The 18469-nt window shown below is 38.1% G+C and overlaps 1 protein-coding gene across 4 annotated transcripts in view; it reads left to right on the top strand.

The window, feature by feature from the left end:
• The window catches only part of Agtpbp1 (ATP/GTP binding protein 1), a 260016-nt gene that overhangs the window by 138546 nt on the left and 103001 nt on the right, over window positions 1–18469 (top strand). For all 4 annotated transcript variants that reach the window (XM_017799596.1, XM_017799595.1, XM_029566327.1 and 1 more), the window contains 3 exons: window positions 4209–4292; window positions 6367–6453; window positions 6537–6685. In XM_017799596.1, the coding sequence (XP_017655085.1) occupies window positions 4209–4292; window positions 6367–6453; window positions 6537–6685 (320 nt within the window). The remainder of the gene's footprint in view (window positions 1–4208; window positions 4293–6366; window positions 6454–6536; window positions 6686–18469) is intronic.

The following is an 18469-nucleotide window of genomic DNA, read 5'->3' as shown; positions in this document are numbered from 1 at the left end:
TGAGAAGACACAACGTGAAGACTCTTGAACCACGGTGGAAAGGACCCTACACAGTTCTTCTGACTACACCCACAGCCCTTAAAGTAGATGGGATCTCGGCTTAGATCCACATTTCTCACGCCAAGAGAGCTCCGGCCCAGGACGACGTGGAAAAATGGCATCTCCACAAGACATCCAATCCTCTAAAAATAAGACTCTCCAGAGATACTTAATAATTCTTCTTGTTTGTAGGCTTGTCCCCAGTCAAGGAAGCCCCCATCTCCCTATGCTGACTACCTGGCGGGTAATTAATCAAATGGAGATTGTCGTGTTTGAAACCCACAAAATGGCCCCCAAGGGAACTTGGTGGCCTATACTGTATCCAGATTTATGTAAATTAGCTTTAGGAGCACCAGAACCCTGGGACTTAGAGGGAAACTGGAATACTGAGGTGGCACCAGATAAAAAAAGTCCCCCCAGAAGACTGGGACTTGACCCGTGGGGGGGATGTGGCCCTCATGAGCACCGTGACATGTTGTGTACCCTGACTTTCTATGTTTGCCCAGGTGACCACCGGGCTAAATGGCTCATCCCCCAATGTAGAGGGAGGGCCTACTTTTACTGCAAAAACTGGGGATGTAAAACAGCCGGGGACAACTGGTGGTCCCCGTCCTCATCATGGGATTATATCACTGTAAAAGCAAATTATACTCATGGGAACAGTCGTCTACAGGGAAAATTTAAAAGAGTAAAAAATGACTCATAAACAGGCCTGTCAAGGTAAATGGTGCAACCCCCTCCGGGTAGAATTTACAGCAGCAGGAAAAAAGGCTGCAGATTGGGACAGGGGGTATTCTTGGAGAATTAGACTATATAAAGAACAGGTAGATGATGGCCTCCTTTTTACTATTAAAATAGAAAGGATGAATAGAACCATTAAAGAGACCTTAACTAAATTAGCTCTAGAGACTGGCACTAAAGACTGGGTGCAGCTCCTACCTCTAGCTCTATTTCGGGCTAGAAATACTCCTGCTATACATGGCTTAACCCCCTATAAAATCCTTTTTGGAGGACCACCTCCTGTCCTCAATGTAACTTTATCCCCCTTGCCCTCTTCTTTTGACAATCCCAGCCTAAAAACAAGACTTCAAGCCCTTCAGATTATCCAGAACCAGGTTTAGAAGCCTCTGGCTGCTGTCTACCGGCCTGGGAGTCCACAAACGTCTCACTCCTACCAAATTGGAGATCAGGTGTACGTGAGAAGACACAACGTACCATGCATCCTCAATAGGCTGCTACAATTTATCAGAGACCGATTGTCAGTAACTCAGGCTCTGGTTCTTACTCAGCAATACCATACTTCCAGAAGAACAGAAGATCTATAGATTTTAGGATTAAAATCTTACTATAAGAAAAGGGGGGAAATGATGGATCCAAAGCCCCCAGAATAATGAATTTAAACTAAAATCCCCCAGGCCTGAGAAAAACTGTACAAGGAAGTAAAAATGAAAAATAATTCTGAATACTAAGAACAAGCTGAGCTGACCTTTTTCATGCTCCTCTGCCCAAGCTGGAAATCATCCCAGAAATTCCCCCTACCTCTGCTTGGCACATAGCCGCCGCTTTTCTGCTTGGCACATAGCCGCCGCTTGTCTTTAAAAGAAACCTGTGAACTGGGTGGGCTCTGGACTTCTGTCCTCCAAGTGAGGTGGGAGTCCATTTTGCAAAACGCCAATAAATCCTTATACTTGTTGCATCTCCTGATTTGAGGACTGAGTTATTGGGGTACGACCTCCCGTGAACGTTGGGTACCCCAGTCTGGGGGTCCAACACTTCTTGTATGCCTATGATTCGTAAGTTTGGTATTTTTATGGTGTCACACAATTCCTGCATATTCCATTCTTGTGATTTCTTAAATTTTTCATAATCTTTGCTTGAGTGGTCTAGTTCATCCACTTTATCTTCCAGTCTTGATACTCTGTTTTCCATTTCATTCATCCTATTGGTGAGGCTTTCTCCTGTCGTTTATAATTGGCTTACTGAGTGTTTTACTTCCTTCTTCATTTCAGCCTTAGTATTCTTCAGTATTTCTAATTTGTTTCTGAATTCATTCAGAAGTTTATCCCTATCTTCCTTCAGTTCTTTGATTTCTTTTTGTGTTAAGTTCATTCAATTCTTTTATCATGTTTATAATTATTCTTTTGAGTTCCATGTCCTGCATTATCTCTAGGGGGTTCTCATTGTACTCCTCCAGAGGACTATTGGTATTTGGTGGGGATATGTTATTTTGGTTTTTCATGTTATAATTTTTTTCTGTGATGTTGACATGTGAATTTCTTTTGCAGTTTCTGATTCTTGTGTGAGCCTCAAGCCTTCAAGTTTAGGTCTGCTTTTTTTGTGAACTTTATGTGTCTTTGTGGTTTACTTTTTCAGCATGAAAGCCTGGTTTCTTTAAGCTTCCAGTTCTCTCTTTCAATTTTATATTGGAGTGGCCAGATTGCTTTTGTTTTTAGGAGTTCCCACAGAGGCCCATTTCAGATGAGGATCAGATGCTCTCAGGCTTTCTCCTGAGGTCTGGACCCTCTAGGATTGATTTTGGCCTCTGGAATTTGGGGGTTGGACTTACCTGGGAGCCAGGCCCAAGAAAGATGCTGGTCTAGGGTAGCAGGTGGCTGTTCCACCCAGAGATGCATCTCTACATGTGTGCGGGAGGTGGCCCAGAAGGGCCCCTGGGGACTGCACTGAGGACCTGGGTTGGTCTGGATGCAAAGGACCAGGAAGAGGAAAAGTCAGCCCAGGTGTCTAGGAAAAAGGCTGGTGGGTTGTTCAGACCCAGGGAGGCAGAGGAAGGTGAGGATGGGGCCAGGCCCAAAGCGCCCCTGGTTACCGGAGAAGGAAAGGTGTTGGTCTGGTTACACAGGATCTGGAAGCAATGGCGGTTTTCAAGATGTTTGGCCTGCCAAGACAAGGAATGGGACAGGACCCAGGCTAGGAGGAGAGACTGGCAGGGGAGATGGGAGGGTGAGTGAGGCTGGGAGAATCAATGCAGGGAGGGCAAGATTGACTTACCCTGGAGAGAGTGGCCTGTGATTTGCAGAGAGGTCTGTGGGTCCAAGAGGCCCAGGGAAGCAGAAGGAGGTGAGGGCGGGGCCAAGCCCTGAAGCAATGCTCCTGGGGACCTGGGAAGGAAGTGAGTTGCTCTGGATGCAAAGGATTAGGAAAAAGCAGTGGTGGTTCACCAGGTGTCTGGGGTGTAAGACAAGGAATGGGACAGCACCCAGTCTAGGTGGAGAGACCAGCGGAGATGGGAGGGTGAGTGAGGCTGGGGGAGTCAAGGCACGGAGGGCCCAATTGACTTACCCTGGAGAGAGAAGCCTGCTGGTCAGAGAGAGAAGCCTGCTGGTCGAAGAGAGCTTATTACTCTTTTTATGTGTATGAGTGTTATGTATGTAAGTGAACCTGTGTCATGCAGTGCAGGCAAAGGCCAGAAGAGGGTGTTAGATTCCGTGGAGTTGGAGTTATGGAAGGTTGCTAACTAGGTGCCATGTGTGTGCTGGGATTGGAACCTTAATTTTCTGTAAAAACTGCCAGTGTTCTTGACCGCTGAGCCATCTCTCCAGCCCCTCCCAATCTTCCCAAATAAAAATCTTTTTAAAAGAACAAGTGGAGATAACTATGTATCAACACTGTCAGAACTTTGTGGCATCTGGCCTGAGCGTTCAAATCGCCTATTCCAGTTATGCATTAGTATCACCTAGTGTTTCCTCCCATCTGCCTTACCCCACCCAGTATGCAGGAGGAGGAACACACTTGCACACCACCCAGTTGGCTTTTTTTCCCCCATATTCCTAGATAAATGGGTTTTAAAATCTTACTGTATATCATCTCTTTCTCCAGTAATGCTGCTATTATATATACAGAGTGCTTAAGGATTAGTATACCATTTCTATGTAGAAAGGCCTACTGGACCTTAGAGGCCACCCTCCTTCCCTCTCCTTCTGCTTTTTTTTTGAGGTTTATTGTGATTATTTTTCAAAACTCAAGTTCCAATAAATGCTTTTCTGTTTTGCTTGTTTTATGTTCTTTTTTATATGCAGTATAAGAAATGGTTAGTTTACATAGTTATTATTTTATACCTTTCATTCCAAGCTTATTTTAGAGAAGGCTGCACACTGGCATCATTGGCATTTAGTAATGAATTTACTCAAATTTGTATTTCTTGATTTCAGGACAAAAATTGCCCAAGATATTGAGAGACTGATACATCAGAGTGATATCATAGATCGAGTGGTATATGACTTAGATAACCCAAAGTAAGTCTGATCTTTCTTTAAAGCCTTTTATGTTTTACTTTTTAAAATAAAACCTTCATGTTACTTCTAAAAGGTAAATAATGATAGTTAATTTCCACCTCCCTTTGTCATTGCTGTTTTCACCCTTCAGCAGGTTGTGATGGCTATGGTAAATCATGTTTATTTACTTAAATTGAAAAATAGCTTTTATTTGCTTTTATGTGAAATTTAAAAATTGTAAGCTAATCCTGTGTTTTTTGGAAAAATAAAAACACCTCCACTTAAAAGAATTGGAAATTCCCAAAAAAAAAAAAAAAAAAAAAAAATACTGTCTTGTCCTGTAGTACTGAGCCTTTATTTTTTCGGACAAAATTTCCCAGCACCTTCAGGAGCATGTGCTTGCTATTTCACTACAGGTCTCTTCTTCCTCTTGTGTCTTACTGATTTACCACTTCATTCACTTGAAGCTTCCTGCCTGGCCTAGAACATAATTTACTTGTGGCTTTTGGTGGATCATTTACTACTTTCAGATTACCATTGATAAGACATTTAAGGATTTAACTATAGTGAATAAGTAAAAATTACAAATAATCAAATGACAACTTCAGTTAGCCCTCTGTGTATCTCTTTTCATTTTAATACTTTTAGGAAGTTTCACATTTTGCCTATCATGCTTGGAGGCAATAAACAGTCAATATTTTTTTTTGTTGGGAGGTAGAGAGATGAGTAAAAGCTATGGCTAAGATAATGACTGAATTAAAAATACTCTTTGTTATTGTTTTTGACAGGGTCTTACACTGTAGCTTATGCTGGTCTAGAACTCACATGTAGCCCAGGCTGGCCTTCATATGATAGTCCTGACTTAGTTTCCCATGTGTTGGGATTATAGACATGCACCACCATTCCTGACTTTAAGATACTCTTTTTTTAAAAATGTTTTATTTATTATTTTTATTTTATATGTATGAGTGTTATGCTGGCATGTAGGTAAGTACACCTAATGTCATCCAATGCCCGTGGAGGACAGAAGAGGCCATTGGATTCCCTGGAACTGGAGACAGTTGTTAGCTGCCCTGTGGGTGCTAGGATTTGAACCGGCACCTTTTGTAAGAACAGTCAGTGTTCTTAACCGCTGAGCCATCTCTCCAGCCCCGATGTTAAAGTCTTATACAAGGGGGAAAAAAAGCATCTACTTTATTAAACATTTTGTAGTTATTGTGTGTTTATACTTCCACGTCAGATGTGGAAAGAGAGAAGCTTGAGAATCTCTTGAGGGTGGGCATGCCCAGATTATTTCTTTTCTTTTTAAAAAAATATTTATTTTTATTTTATGTATATGAGTGTTTGCCTGCATGCATGTATGTGCACCAGTGATGTGCAGTACCTGTAGAGGTCAGAAGAGTGTCAGATTCCCTGGAACTGGAGTTATGGACAGTTGGTAGCCACCATTTGAGTGCTGAGAACTGAACCCAGGTCTTCTGAAAGAGCAGCCAGTGCTTTTAACTGCTGAGCCATCTCTCCAGATCCCCAGATTATTTCTAACTGAAAAGATTTTTGACAAAATCATTGTGCTCCTTGATATTTTATTAATTCTTCTACTAGAATTTTATCTTTAGAAGAGCAAGAATTTTGAGTCTTTCAGGAAACCAAGCAGTCTAAAAGCAGTGCCAGCACTTAAATGCTCAGTGAGCACTAGAGAAAACACCCTAAACCTTCTGTGTTGGCTAAGTGCAAAACAATGTGGCTTCTAAACTGAAAAGAATACTTTGACCCATGAACTTCATGGTTTATTGAAATTATTACTTCTTATTACTGATCATATGCAGGTTTAGAAATAAATCTCCCTTTTTCCTATGTGAAACCAGTATTTTAGAAATACCACTTGACAAGGCAAAGGCTTTATTATTAGTGTAAAAATAGAGACAGTCTCATAATCATACTTTGTGTATAATTACAAGAAAATTTTTTACTTTGCCGTTTTTGCTGTATTCTTTGTTTTAAAAATAATGAGAGTATATTTTTATCTATACTTTTTCTTGATTATCTGTTGAAATGTGATGTATTTTAATGTACTTGTTCTAAAATATTTATTTAGTTACACTACTCCAGAAGAAGGAGATATTTTGAAGTTTAACTCAAAATTTGAATCCGGAAATCTGCGCAAAGTAATTCAAATTAGAAAGTAAGCCAATTTAAATGTTCTTATTTTGAATGTGCACAGATAGTTTCCTAATTTTCATCAGTTGTCTTTATCTTCTGTTTTAGAAATGAATACGATCTTATTCTGAATTCAGATATAAACAGCAACCATTATCATCAGTGGTTTTACTTTGAAGTCAGTGGAATGAGGCCAGGTGTTGCTTATAGGTTTAACATCATTAACTGTGAGAAGTCCAACAGTCAGTTTAATTATGGTAAGAGAATTTTCCTTCCCAAATGAGAACATGTAGCAGGCATCTTAACTGTAGGGGAGAAATTTAATTGCAAGAACAAAAAATACTAACTTAAAATTTTTATCTGTAGTTTTTGAAATTCAGATATTTATTATGCAAAATTTGTAATACATTAAACTTTGGTTGGTAAAATAGCTATCCATGTATAGACAAGCCTAAAATGTAATGGCTATTGTTGATTTTATCCAAATTGACTTCAACTATAGATATTATCTTTGCACCAATAAGTCCATCAAATCATGTTTTCTTTTTAAAAAAATTTTATTTATTTTATGTGTGTGAATGTTTTGCCTGCACATATGTAAGTGTACCATGTATATGCAGTGCCCAGGGAGCCCAGAAAAAGGAGTCATATCCCCTGAAACTGGAGTTAACAGATCGTAGTCAGCCTGTAGGTTGTATGTAGGTGGTGGGAAGTTAACCTGGGTCCTCTTTAAGAGCAGTGTTCCTAACTGCTGAGCCATCTCTCCAGTCTCCTGGGTTTCCTTCTTTATTTAGCATGTTAATATGGCATGCTCCATTGGTTTATTTTTTAGGTGTTGAAATATTTTTGTTTATAGAATAAACCTCTCGTGCTGCTTATATGTAATTGTTAATATTTTGTTAAAGAATTTTTCATTTTAGGCTGAGCATAGTGGTGATGCTTAGTGGTACATCCATGCTATTCCAGTGCACAGGAAGCTAAGGCTTGCAAATTTGAGGCCAGCCTTGGCTAGCAGTGAGTTCCAGGCCATTTGGACTATACAAATCCAAATCCTATCTTAGAAAGCAAAGAAAGCAAATGGAAAAAAAATTTTCTTTTCATTTTATGTTGGGACTGTAGGTCAGTGGTGGCTCTGGGTTTGATCCTAACTCCGCAAAAAAGAAAAAGAAAATGTTTTTACATTTATATGTATCTTTATTTACATTTATGTCTATACTTAACTTCCTCCGTATTGTATCTACTTTTGGATCCATGGTACTGACCTGGTACAACATAGGACAGCTTCCTTCCTTTTGTCTTCTGAAAGTCCTTATGTAGAACTGGTGTTAACTTTGAAATGTGTGCTGGAATTTTCCCGTGAAACCGTCTATACTTAGCGATTTTCTTTTGTCGACCATCTTTAAACTAGAAATTTAGTTTCTTTAGTAGTTTCAGGACTGTTAAGGTGATACGTTTCATGTTGAGTGGGTTGTAGTAGCTTATGCTTTTTACTAGCTGGTCCATCTCTTCTAGGTTGTCAAATGAGTTGTTTGTCAAATTCTTTTATTGCCTTTTTGCTGTTGTAAGGTCTGTGGTGATACCCTCAATTTCATTTTCTGCTAATAATAATCTACCTCGTTACCCTTATTCTTTGTCTAGAATCTTACCTGGTGAACCACAAAGGATTCAGCTTTCCATTGTTGTGTTCACTGAACACCTGCTAGGCATTGGGTACTATTTTTGTTGCTCCTGTACCTGTTTCCCTCACAGAAGGAAAGTCCTGCTCTGATGCCCATTCTTGGTGCAGGCTTGTCAATTTTATTGGCATTTTCAAAGGACCAGCTTTTTGCTGATTGACTTTCTCTGCTGCTTTTCTCCTGAGATAGTTTTTATGAAATGCCATAATGTTTTGGCAGGAGAAATCTAAAGTATAGCCTCATTGAAGGCTTTTGTATTTGGTACTTTAATTGTAAAAAACTAAAGGTTGTTTGTCTGGCATTTGGTCTAGAGTCAAGCATTATACTCAGGAATTATATCTGTGGAGGATAATTATATAAATGTAATATTAGCATTGAAAAATGGAAACTTCTGATAATAACAAGTTTTTATATAAAAATTATTTTCTAACATATTTTAAATATTTATTTTTTATTTTGTGTGTATAAATGTATTGCCTGCATGTATGTGAGTGCACCCATGTTGTACAGTGCTGCAGAAGTCAGAAGAGGGCTTCGGATTCCCCTGGAACTGGAGTTAAGGACAGTTTGAACCTGCCATTTGGGTGCTGGGAATCGAACCTGGGTCCTCCGCAAAAGCAGGCAGTGCTCTTAATCGTTGAGCCATCTCTCCAGCCCTATTTTCTAACTTTATAAAACCCTTACATTATAGGTTGAGGAGCAACATGTGACAAGTTACAAAATCTTAGTGGTCTCAGTCATTTTGTTATAAAGATAAAAAAACAACTGAGAGTCTGTATCATCCTCTTGAGATAATTTCCTTAAGTTGTTAAAACATGAATATGATAACGCTTTTTAAAGGGACCATTCTAAAAATTAAAGCTCTTAAGAGTTGAAGAGGTTGTTGCCAGTTGTCATTATGTATCCAGGAAATGGGAGATAGTATACCCTGGCATTATACCACTTGGGTGAGATAAAAGCTTTAGTCATTTACTTAATGCAATAATAGAAAGATTGGGTAGTGTAATATCTGGAAGAGTTATAAACACTTTGAAAGAGTTTTGAAATCTTCCATCCAATTTTCAAATGATCCTTTTAATAAAATAGCCTGTGTATTCTGACTAAAATGTCAGTAGTTATGTGGGTTTCCATGACTAGTGATAGGAATATTCTTGATGTAATCTCTTTTACATTCTTTGTTCCTTGTGATTTTAGGTTTTAACATAATAATTGAATTTGACATTTGTAACCATCCAGGGAGTAACCAGGCTTGACCCTGCTTGGCTTCTGTGATTCAGACGAGATTGAGTGGGTTCCAGGTGGTGTGGCGGTAGACTGAATGTGACATTTCTTAGATATGTTTGTTGACCTTTCACCCTTTGTATATCTTGTAAAAAACTTTCCTTAATTGGAAGTCATTGAAAGTGTCATCAATATAAGTAAAAATATGTTTTGTTTTCCTTTCAACAGAGCAAAATGTTTTAAGAATAGAAAAAACAGTTAAGTAAATGTAATTGTATTTGTATTTTTTGTGGCCTGTAAAAGAGTAAAATATTAAGGGATATTTATGCCTTATATGATAATAAAAATTTTGAATAGTGCTGTATTTAAATGGTATTTTTACTAACTACATTTATTTATGCACATAAACTAGTACTCTTAATATTTTAAAGAACAATTTAAAATTTTTAATTAAAAGTATACATCTGGAGCAATGCTTCAGTATCTTAAAAATCTATACTTCCATGTGGTAGATAAAATAAACTCTCCTTTAGTGTCATTCAGAATTTTAAAATGAATAAAGTTTTGTAACTAAAGCTAACTCAAAGTAGTAGGACAGATGGCAGCTTTATTTTTAAATTTCCACTCTTCCTTCCACTTTCTGCTTTGGATATTCTTGTGTGTATGTCGCACTTTCAAAACTCACTTTACAGAATTTGGGAAAATGTAGTGGTGTTCAGAAGAAAATGAAACTCCAGAGAACGTACTACCCAGAGATAATCAACTTCCACACTGTTTTATACCAGTCTTTTTTTATAGTGCAGTGATGTTTATTGACACATAGTCATGTCTTTATTTAAAAAGTGAGGCCAATAGTCATACTGTTTTGTATTCAGTGTGTGTGTGTGTGTGTGTGTGTGTGTGTGTGTGTGTGTGTGTGTATGTATTTATGTTTATATGCCTTTTAGAGACAGGGTCTCCCTGCAGCCCCTACTGGTCTAGAACTCAACTATGTAGACCAGGCTGGCCTCGATCTCACAAAGATCTGCCTGCCTTTGCCTCCTAAGTGCTAGAATTAAAGGTGTGTACCACCATGCCTGGCTTGTATTCAGCATTTTATCTTTTTTATTTTTAAGTTTTTAATTGATTTTTTTGTTTTTTTCATACAGAACATCTCAATCAATCTTAATCATCTTTATACCCCTCCATCTCCACTGGTACCCTCCCATACCCTCCCCCCTTCCAGCCCATATACTCTGTCATCCCTGTTAAGGCCCACTGTATCAAGTCACTGTCCCCAAGACGTTCCCCAGTACAAGTCCTTCCACTACGGTCTATTCAGCCTATCTAGAATCCCTTGTTTTAGGAAGATCAGCTCTTCTTCACCTAGCAGCAATCAGTTGCCATTATTTCTTCAGATAAGATTGGGGTCTGCTGTTCATTTTCCCAGTTTTATGCTGGGTTTTTGTCTGCCTGAGGTTTTGCATAAGACTTGTGTATGCTGACACCATTGCTTTAGAATCATATGAGCAGGGTCCCAGCTTGTAGCTATCGTGAAAAGAGCAGCAAGAAACATGGATGTATAAATGTCTCTGCAGTAGGATGAGTCTTTTGGGTATATGCCAAGGAGTGGTATGACTGGGTCAAATGGTAAGTTCGTTTTTTAGTTTTTTAAGAGTTCTCCACACTGCTTTCCATAGGGATTGCACAAGTTTGCAGTCCCACCAGCAGTGGATGAGCCATTTTTTTGTTGTCTTGATCTTAGCCAGTCTGACTGGGGTAAGATGAAATCTAAAGTGGTTTTAATTTGTATTTCCCTAATTACTACGGATGTTGAGCACTGTTTAAGAAGTTTCTTAGCCATCTTTATTTCTTCTTTTGAGAACTCTTTTCAGATCCTTAGCCTATCATTTAATTGGGCTGCTTGCTTTCTTGATTCTTTGCTTTTTGAGTTCTTTATATATTGCTTAAAAAAAAAATTTACAAAAACTTTATTGAGAATTTCATACATGCATAGAAGGTGTTTTGATCAAATCCATGCCCACTCCCCTTCCCCTCCAACATTCCCCCCTCTGAAGAGGTAACCCTAAAATCTTATAAGTATTAGGTACAAGCTCCCAAATACTTTTGACGTTTTTGGCCTTTGGAACAGAGTATGTTGCTAACAGGCCCAAGGATATTTTGACTTTTAGCCAAGAAACTGGCTACATTTCTTCGGGGTCTTTTTACCCTAACTGCCTAGCCAATTCCTACCTCCTCTTCTTATCATGCCATCCTCTTAAGGGGTTACCCAAATTACTGATAGGGAATCAGGATGCAGACCGCTCTGGCTTTTTCCATGCTGAACTGGGACACAGGCTGAGGCAATTGGAGTACCCCTTCAGTGGGTCTATCTAAAAGACTACCAAATTGTGTAACTCTTGTCTCTAAGGGGAGAAGAAAGTCCTTGAAGAACAGGGCAATTTTCAAATGTTCATATGAGAGTCCATTGGAGTTTCTTGGCAAGGGCTTCCAAAAGCATCCCTCTATTGGGTTCTTCCTCATTTTTCTTTTGTCTTCCAAGGCTGAACTAGTTCGCTGGGAAGAGCGGCTGGATACTCAGGTAAGGGTCGAGTGACCCTGCTTGGCTTTCCTTTAATGAGTGAGCACAAACATCAACAAGCCTTAAACCTTTGTCAGATGTTACTGGTGAAGATTTTCTCCCACTCTGTGATTTTTCTCTTCACTTCCTTGGTTGCTTCTTTTGATGTACAGAAGCTTTTATTTTAATGAGGTCCCATTTGTTGATTTTTGACCTTATTTCCTAAGCAATTGATGTCTGGTTTAGAAAATCCTTTCCTACACCTATGTCTTATAGGTAATTACCAATGTTTTTTTCTATGAATTTCAGAGTTTGAGGCTTCACATTGAGGTCTTTGATCCATTTGGAGTTGACTTTTGTACAAGGTGAAAGATAGGGGTTTACTTTCATTCTTCTACAGGTGGAGATCCAGTTTTGCTAGCACCATTTGCTGAACATGTTCTCTTTCCTCCAGTGAATGTTCTTGGCCCGTTTGTCAAATATCAGGTCGCTGAAGTTGCATGTACTCACATTTGGGTCAATTTAGTTATAAAATAGAATATCTTGGAATAAACCTGACCAAAGACATTAAAGACCTCTACAATGAAAATTTTAAATTTTTAAAGAAAGACATTGAGGAAGAAACCAGAAGAGGAAGGACCTCCCATGCTCCTGGATTGGAAGAATTAATATTGTGAAAATGACCATCCTACCAAAAGCAATGTATAGATTCAATGCAGTCCCAATCAAAATCCCCATAACATACTTCACAGAATTAGAAAAAAAAATCCTAATATTCATATGGAAGCACAAAAGACCCTGGATAACCAAAGCAAACCTGAGCACAAAGAACAATGCTGGGGGGATTACTATACCAGATCTCAATCTATATTACAGAGCTATAGTCATAAAAACAACATGGTACTGGCATAAAAATAGACCCATAGATCAGTGGTATTCAGTATTTTAATTAAATGTTACATTGTCAACATTTTCTCTGTCATTAATTATATTCTTCCGAAATAGTTTTAAAGTGGTTTATTCAAACCTTTTGTTATCATACATTATTGCTCATAGTTTCTCAGTTTTTGAGTTATTCTAACATTGTGATTGTATTATATGCCTCCATTTGTTTAAAATTCCATATTTCTCATAAGCCATGGTCTTAACTATGTGTTAACATTTGTTGGAGATTGTTCATTTTAGTATTACATTAAAAATCATAGCCAAACATTCTTTAGTATTTTATAATTTAAAAGCTTTTTATATTTCTTTGAATAGTTTAGTGTTGTTTTTTGTTTTTGTTTTTGTTTTTTCTTTCTGGCCCAGAGTCTCAACATAGCCCTAGCTGCCCTTGAACTCAGCATGTTAATGACCATAAACTCCTGGTCTTCCTGCCCCCATTGCCCAAGTGCTGAGATTAAAAGAAGGCATGTACTGCCACCCATGGGTGTTTATTAGGAATATTATTCACAATAATTTTATCAGAAATTTCTATTTTTAACATTAATTTACTAGAAATTTCTATTTGAGTATAGAGTAATTTGGGAGGAGTGTTTACATTATCTTGCTTTTTGAGAGTATATAATGTAAATATCAACAGCATGAACATCAAAATAAAAATAAGACATGATCTCCCATTTGTCCTTTCTCAATGGCTTTCCAGTTTTGGGCAATATAGTCTCATTTTCTCTTCTCTGTTATGGCAGTGTTGATAACTTTCATTTTCTCACATAGTGACATGTAGTAGCAGAGAGTTGTCTATGCTAATCGCTGCTATGTGTACTCATTTCCACATTTGGCTTTTCTTTTTATGTGTTGAAAACATTTTGTTTTTGTATGAAAAACTTAGATGCTGGTTTGTTTATTTCCTTTAGAAATTTTCTTTCTTTTTTTTGAATATTTTATTGATGATCTCCATCTTTTTTGTTTGTTTTTTTAGAAGAAGCATTTCATTACAGCTTTAATATATTCAGTAACACATTCTAGAGCCAAAGATACATCTCTTTCAAAGGTAGCTGTAAATTTTTAGGTTCACAGTTGAATTAATACAGTTATACAGTGTGGAACTCAATATAAATCCTAAAAGACATAAAGTTGAATGAGGTTTTAACCTTTAAAAAAGATCTCCATTTCATTTTAAAATATACTGTTTTCTACAGAAAAATTCATTTTAAATGCAAATAACACTTAGATGTTTGCACATGCGTCTCTATATCTTTATGTATCTGATTATTACTAGTCACAGTCGGTTACACTCGGATCCTTGGTACCTGAGTTTGGATCTAAAGTCATCAGGTAGATTTGAATAGTAATGTTTTTAAGCAGATTTTTATGCTTCTTCCTCAAATAAATTTGTTTTAATTTGTTGCTTTTTTGTGTGTATTTCATACAGAACATTCTGAACAATCTTACTCATCTATATACCAACATCCCAAATGGCATCCTACCATAGGCCCCCCAGTCCCCACACTGGAGCCCATATACTCTGTCATCCCTGTTACTGTCCACTGTGTTGGTGGTGCCCCCAGCTGTTTCCCAGTGCTGTCCATCCACTGCATCTAGTCAGCCTATCTAGAGTTCCTTGTTTTAGGAAGATCGGCTCTTCCTCATCTAGCAGCAATCAGTTGCCAATATTCCATTAGATAAGATTGGGGTCTGCTGTTCACTTTCACAGTTCTGTGCTGGGTTACTTCTGGGGGTCTCTTGGGCCACCCTGGCCAACAACTCAAAGGAAGATATCTCCTGTCTTTAGCTATACACATGGACTCTTAGCCTTTAGCTATACACATGGACTCTTAAAAAATATATTGACCCCTTTAATCTTTGGCTATACTTTCCTTTTGGGTGTTTAAGACCATACAGTTGGCCCAGATAAATTTATTTTTACCCGTAAGGTCGTTTGAGGATCTGTTCTCAGGCGTCACATTGGCTTGGGAGGAGCCCCTGGCTCCTTTCTTTGACCAGTTCCGCCTATATGAAGATAAGTCAAAGGTCCTGCTTGAACGTGGATGGCTTCACTTGGAAGCATGGAGGAAATGTTTCCTCTGTGTTGACCCTGCTCTTTATAGACTGGACACTGATTCAAGTCTATTTGATGGGGTCTACATGGCCTCCTTGATCAAGAGGACAGGTGACTCACCACAGTTACAGGACATTTTGAGAGATGCTCATAGTCCCCTGGAACTTAGTTGACCTTGGAAGGCAAGGAGCAAAAACTGTCCTTCATGTCCCTCTGACCAAATTAGTACAGGCCTCAAAGTATGGCTGTTAAAACATCCAAGAAGGATAGTTCCACCAGCTGGTACTTTTAATTACCACGTGCCATGTAGATAAAGCTTGGGCAATGAACAAACGAGGTTCTAAGATAAACCTTGCCTAGATATATATTATATTCCTTGAGCCAGCTGTATGTATAATTTGTCAGTAGATTGTTGGAGTAATATGGTTCCCTCTGGTTTTCAAAACTAGCTAGGCATTATTTTCTCTCGCATTTCTAACCCTTCCACCATGGTTTCCCCATTTAAAGTGCCCCCATTTTTCCCATTTCTCCCTTAATACCCTGCTCCTATGGTCCCACCTCTTGAGCTCCTTCCTTCCCTTTATCCCCTAGGTTCCTTGTATACCCTTCCCTCCCCTCTCCCCATTTTTATCCATATCTCCTTTATTAACACCTGTTTCCTACTATTATTCTCTTTCAGATTTTTTTCTTTTCTTTTACCTCCCTGGTTCCTTTTCATTATCCTGGTTCCTGTAGTTATGTCTGGATACATACTCACTTATCAGGATTTGTTGCTAGGATTCACATATGAGGGAGAACATAGGTTTTTATTTTTTCTGAGTCTTTGTTACTTTACTTAGTATAACAATTTCTAGTTCCATCCATTTACCTCCAGATTTCATGATTTCATCTTTCTTTATTGCTGAGTAAAACTCCATCAAATAAATGAACCACATTTTCATTATCTACTCATCAACTGAGGGACACTTAGGTTGCTTCCATCTCTTAGCTATTGTGAAAAGAGCAGCAACAAATATGGATGTACAAGTGTTTCTGCAATAGGATGAGTACTTTGGGTATATGCCAAAGAGTGGTATAACTGGGTCAAATGGTAGGTTTATTTGTAGTTTTTTTTTTTTAAGAGTTCTCCACACTGCTTTACGTAGGGGTTGTACAAGTTTGTAGTCCCATCAGCAGTGGATGAGTGTTCCCCTTTCCCCATATCCTCTCCAACATTCGGTGTCATTCGTTTTCTTGATCTTAGCCAGTCTGACTGGGCTGAGATGAAATTTTAAAATGATTTTAATTTGCATTTCCCTAATTACTAGTGACGTTGAACATCTTTTAAGATGCTTCTTAGCCATCTTTATTTCTCCTTTTGAAAACTCTTCTGTTCAGCTCCTTAGTTCATCTTTTAATTGGGTTACTTACTTTCTTGATTTTTTTTGTTTTTTGAGTTTGTTATAGATTCTGGTTGATAAACATCTGCCAGATTTGTTGCTGGTGAAGATTTTCTCCCATTCTGTGGGTTTTCTCTTCACTTTCTTGGTTGCCTCTTTTGATATACAAAAGCTTTTCATTTTAATGAGGTCCCATTTGTTGATTCTTGACCTTGTTTCCTGAGCAATTGATGTCCGGTTTAGAAAATCCTTTCCTACACCTATATCTTGTAGTGATTGCCAGTGTTTTCTTCTGACAGTTTCAGAGTTTCAGGCTTCACATTGAGGTCTTTGATCCATTTGGACTTGTCTTTTGTGCAAGGTGAAAAATAGGGGTTTAATTTCATTCTTCTACAGGTGGAGATCCAGTTTTGCCAGCAGCATTTGGTGAACATGATGTCTTTCCTCCATTGTGTGTTATTAACACCTTTGTCAAATATCAGGTGGCTGAAATTACATGTACTGGTCTTCAGTTTTGTTCCATTGATTTATGGGTTAATTTTTGTGCCAGTACCATGTTGTTTTTATGACTATATCTCTGTAATACAGTTTAAAATCTGGTATAGTAATCCCCCCAGCATTGCTCTTAGCGCTCAGGGTTTCTTTGGCTATCCGAGGTCTTTTTTGCTTCCATGTGAATCTTGGATGGTTTTTCCAATTCTGTGAAAAATGTCATGGGGATTTTGATTGGCATTGCATTGAATGTGTAAATGGCTTTTGGTAGGATGGTCATTTTCACAATATTAATTCTTCCAATCCAGGAGCATGGGAGGTCCTTCCATCTTCTGATGTCTTCCTCATTCTCTTTCTCTAAGGATTTAAAATTCTCATTGTAGATCTCTTTAATGTCTTTGGTCAGGTTTATTCTGAGATATTTTATTATTTTTTTGCAGCTATTGTGAAGGGGAGTGTTTCCATGTGCTCTTTCTCTGATTGCTTGTTATTGGTATATAGAAAGTCTACAGACTTTTGTAGATTAATTTTGTAACCTGCCACTTTACTGAATGTGTTAATAATTTCTAGTTTTCTGGTGAAATTTTTGGCGTCTCTTAGATGCAGTATATTGTCTGCAAAAAGGGATAATTTGATCTCTTTTCCAAGTATTCCTCCTTTAATTTCTTTCTCTTGTCTTACTGCACTTGTAAGAGTTGCAAGCACTATGTTTAACAGGAGTGGAGATTATGGACAGCATTGCCAGGTTCCTCATTTAAGTGGGAATGCTTCCAGATTTTCTCCATTGAGAATGATGTTGGCTGTGGGTTCATTGTATATGACTTTAATTATGTTGAGGTATGTTTACTGCAGTCCAATTCCCTCTAGGAATTGTTTTTGTGAAGTTGTTTGTACCAGAGTTTGGTTAATTTGTGTTCATGATTGTAGTATCTTCTTGGTGTATTGTTCTTCGGTCAGAATGAAATGGCCCTCTTCATCTCTTCTGATTATGTTAAAGTTTGTTTTATCTGATATTAGAATTGTAATGCCTGCTTTTTTCTTAGTACTGATTGGTTGGTATAATTTTTCCATCCTTTGACCTTAAGGTAGTGCATGTCCTTGAAGGTGAGATGAGTTTCTTGCAGACAACAAAAAGATGGATTTTGTTTCTTAATCCATTCAACTAGTCTGTGTCTTTTGACTGGGGAGTTCAGTCCATGATATTTAAAGTTATTAATGATAGATGTGTTATTTTTATTTCTGTTCACATTCTTGGTATAGCTATGCATTTCCACAGTTATACCTTCATTGAGTTTCTTTCCGCAACCCCTTAGGTATAGTCGTTCCCTTCTTCAGCTCATTTTATTGCTTCAAGAACTCTCTGAAGGGCTGGTTTTCTGGACATGAATTCTTTCAGCCTATTTGTGTCATGGAAGATTTTTCTTCCCCTTTGACTATAATAGACATTTTGGGTCGGTAAAGTAATCTAGGTTGGCATCTGTGGTCATTTAGAACTGGAAGTACTTTGGTCCAGGCTCTTCTGGCTTTCATAATTTGCACTGAAAAGTCAGATGTAATTCTGATGGGTTTTCCTTTATATGTGAGTCATTGTTTTTCTTTTGCAGCTTTCAGTATTATCTCTTTGTCCTGTAAGTTTAGTGTTTTTAGTATGATGTGCTGTGGAGATTTTCTTTTCTGGTCCTGTCTGTTTGGTGTTTTATATGCTTCTTGTA

Source organism: Nannospalax galili, unplaced genomic scaffold (assembly GCF_000622305.1).
Source record: "Nannospalax galili isolate Female #2095 unplaced genomic scaffold, S.galili_v1.0 scaffold1819, whole genome shotgun sequence".
NCBI classification, from domain to species: Eukaryota; Metazoa; Chordata; class Mammalia; order Rodentia; family Spalacidae; genus Nannospalax; species Nannospalax galili.
The sequence above is the reverse complement of the archived record's forward strand: the minus strand, read 5'-3'. Positions and strand labels throughout refer to the sequence as shown.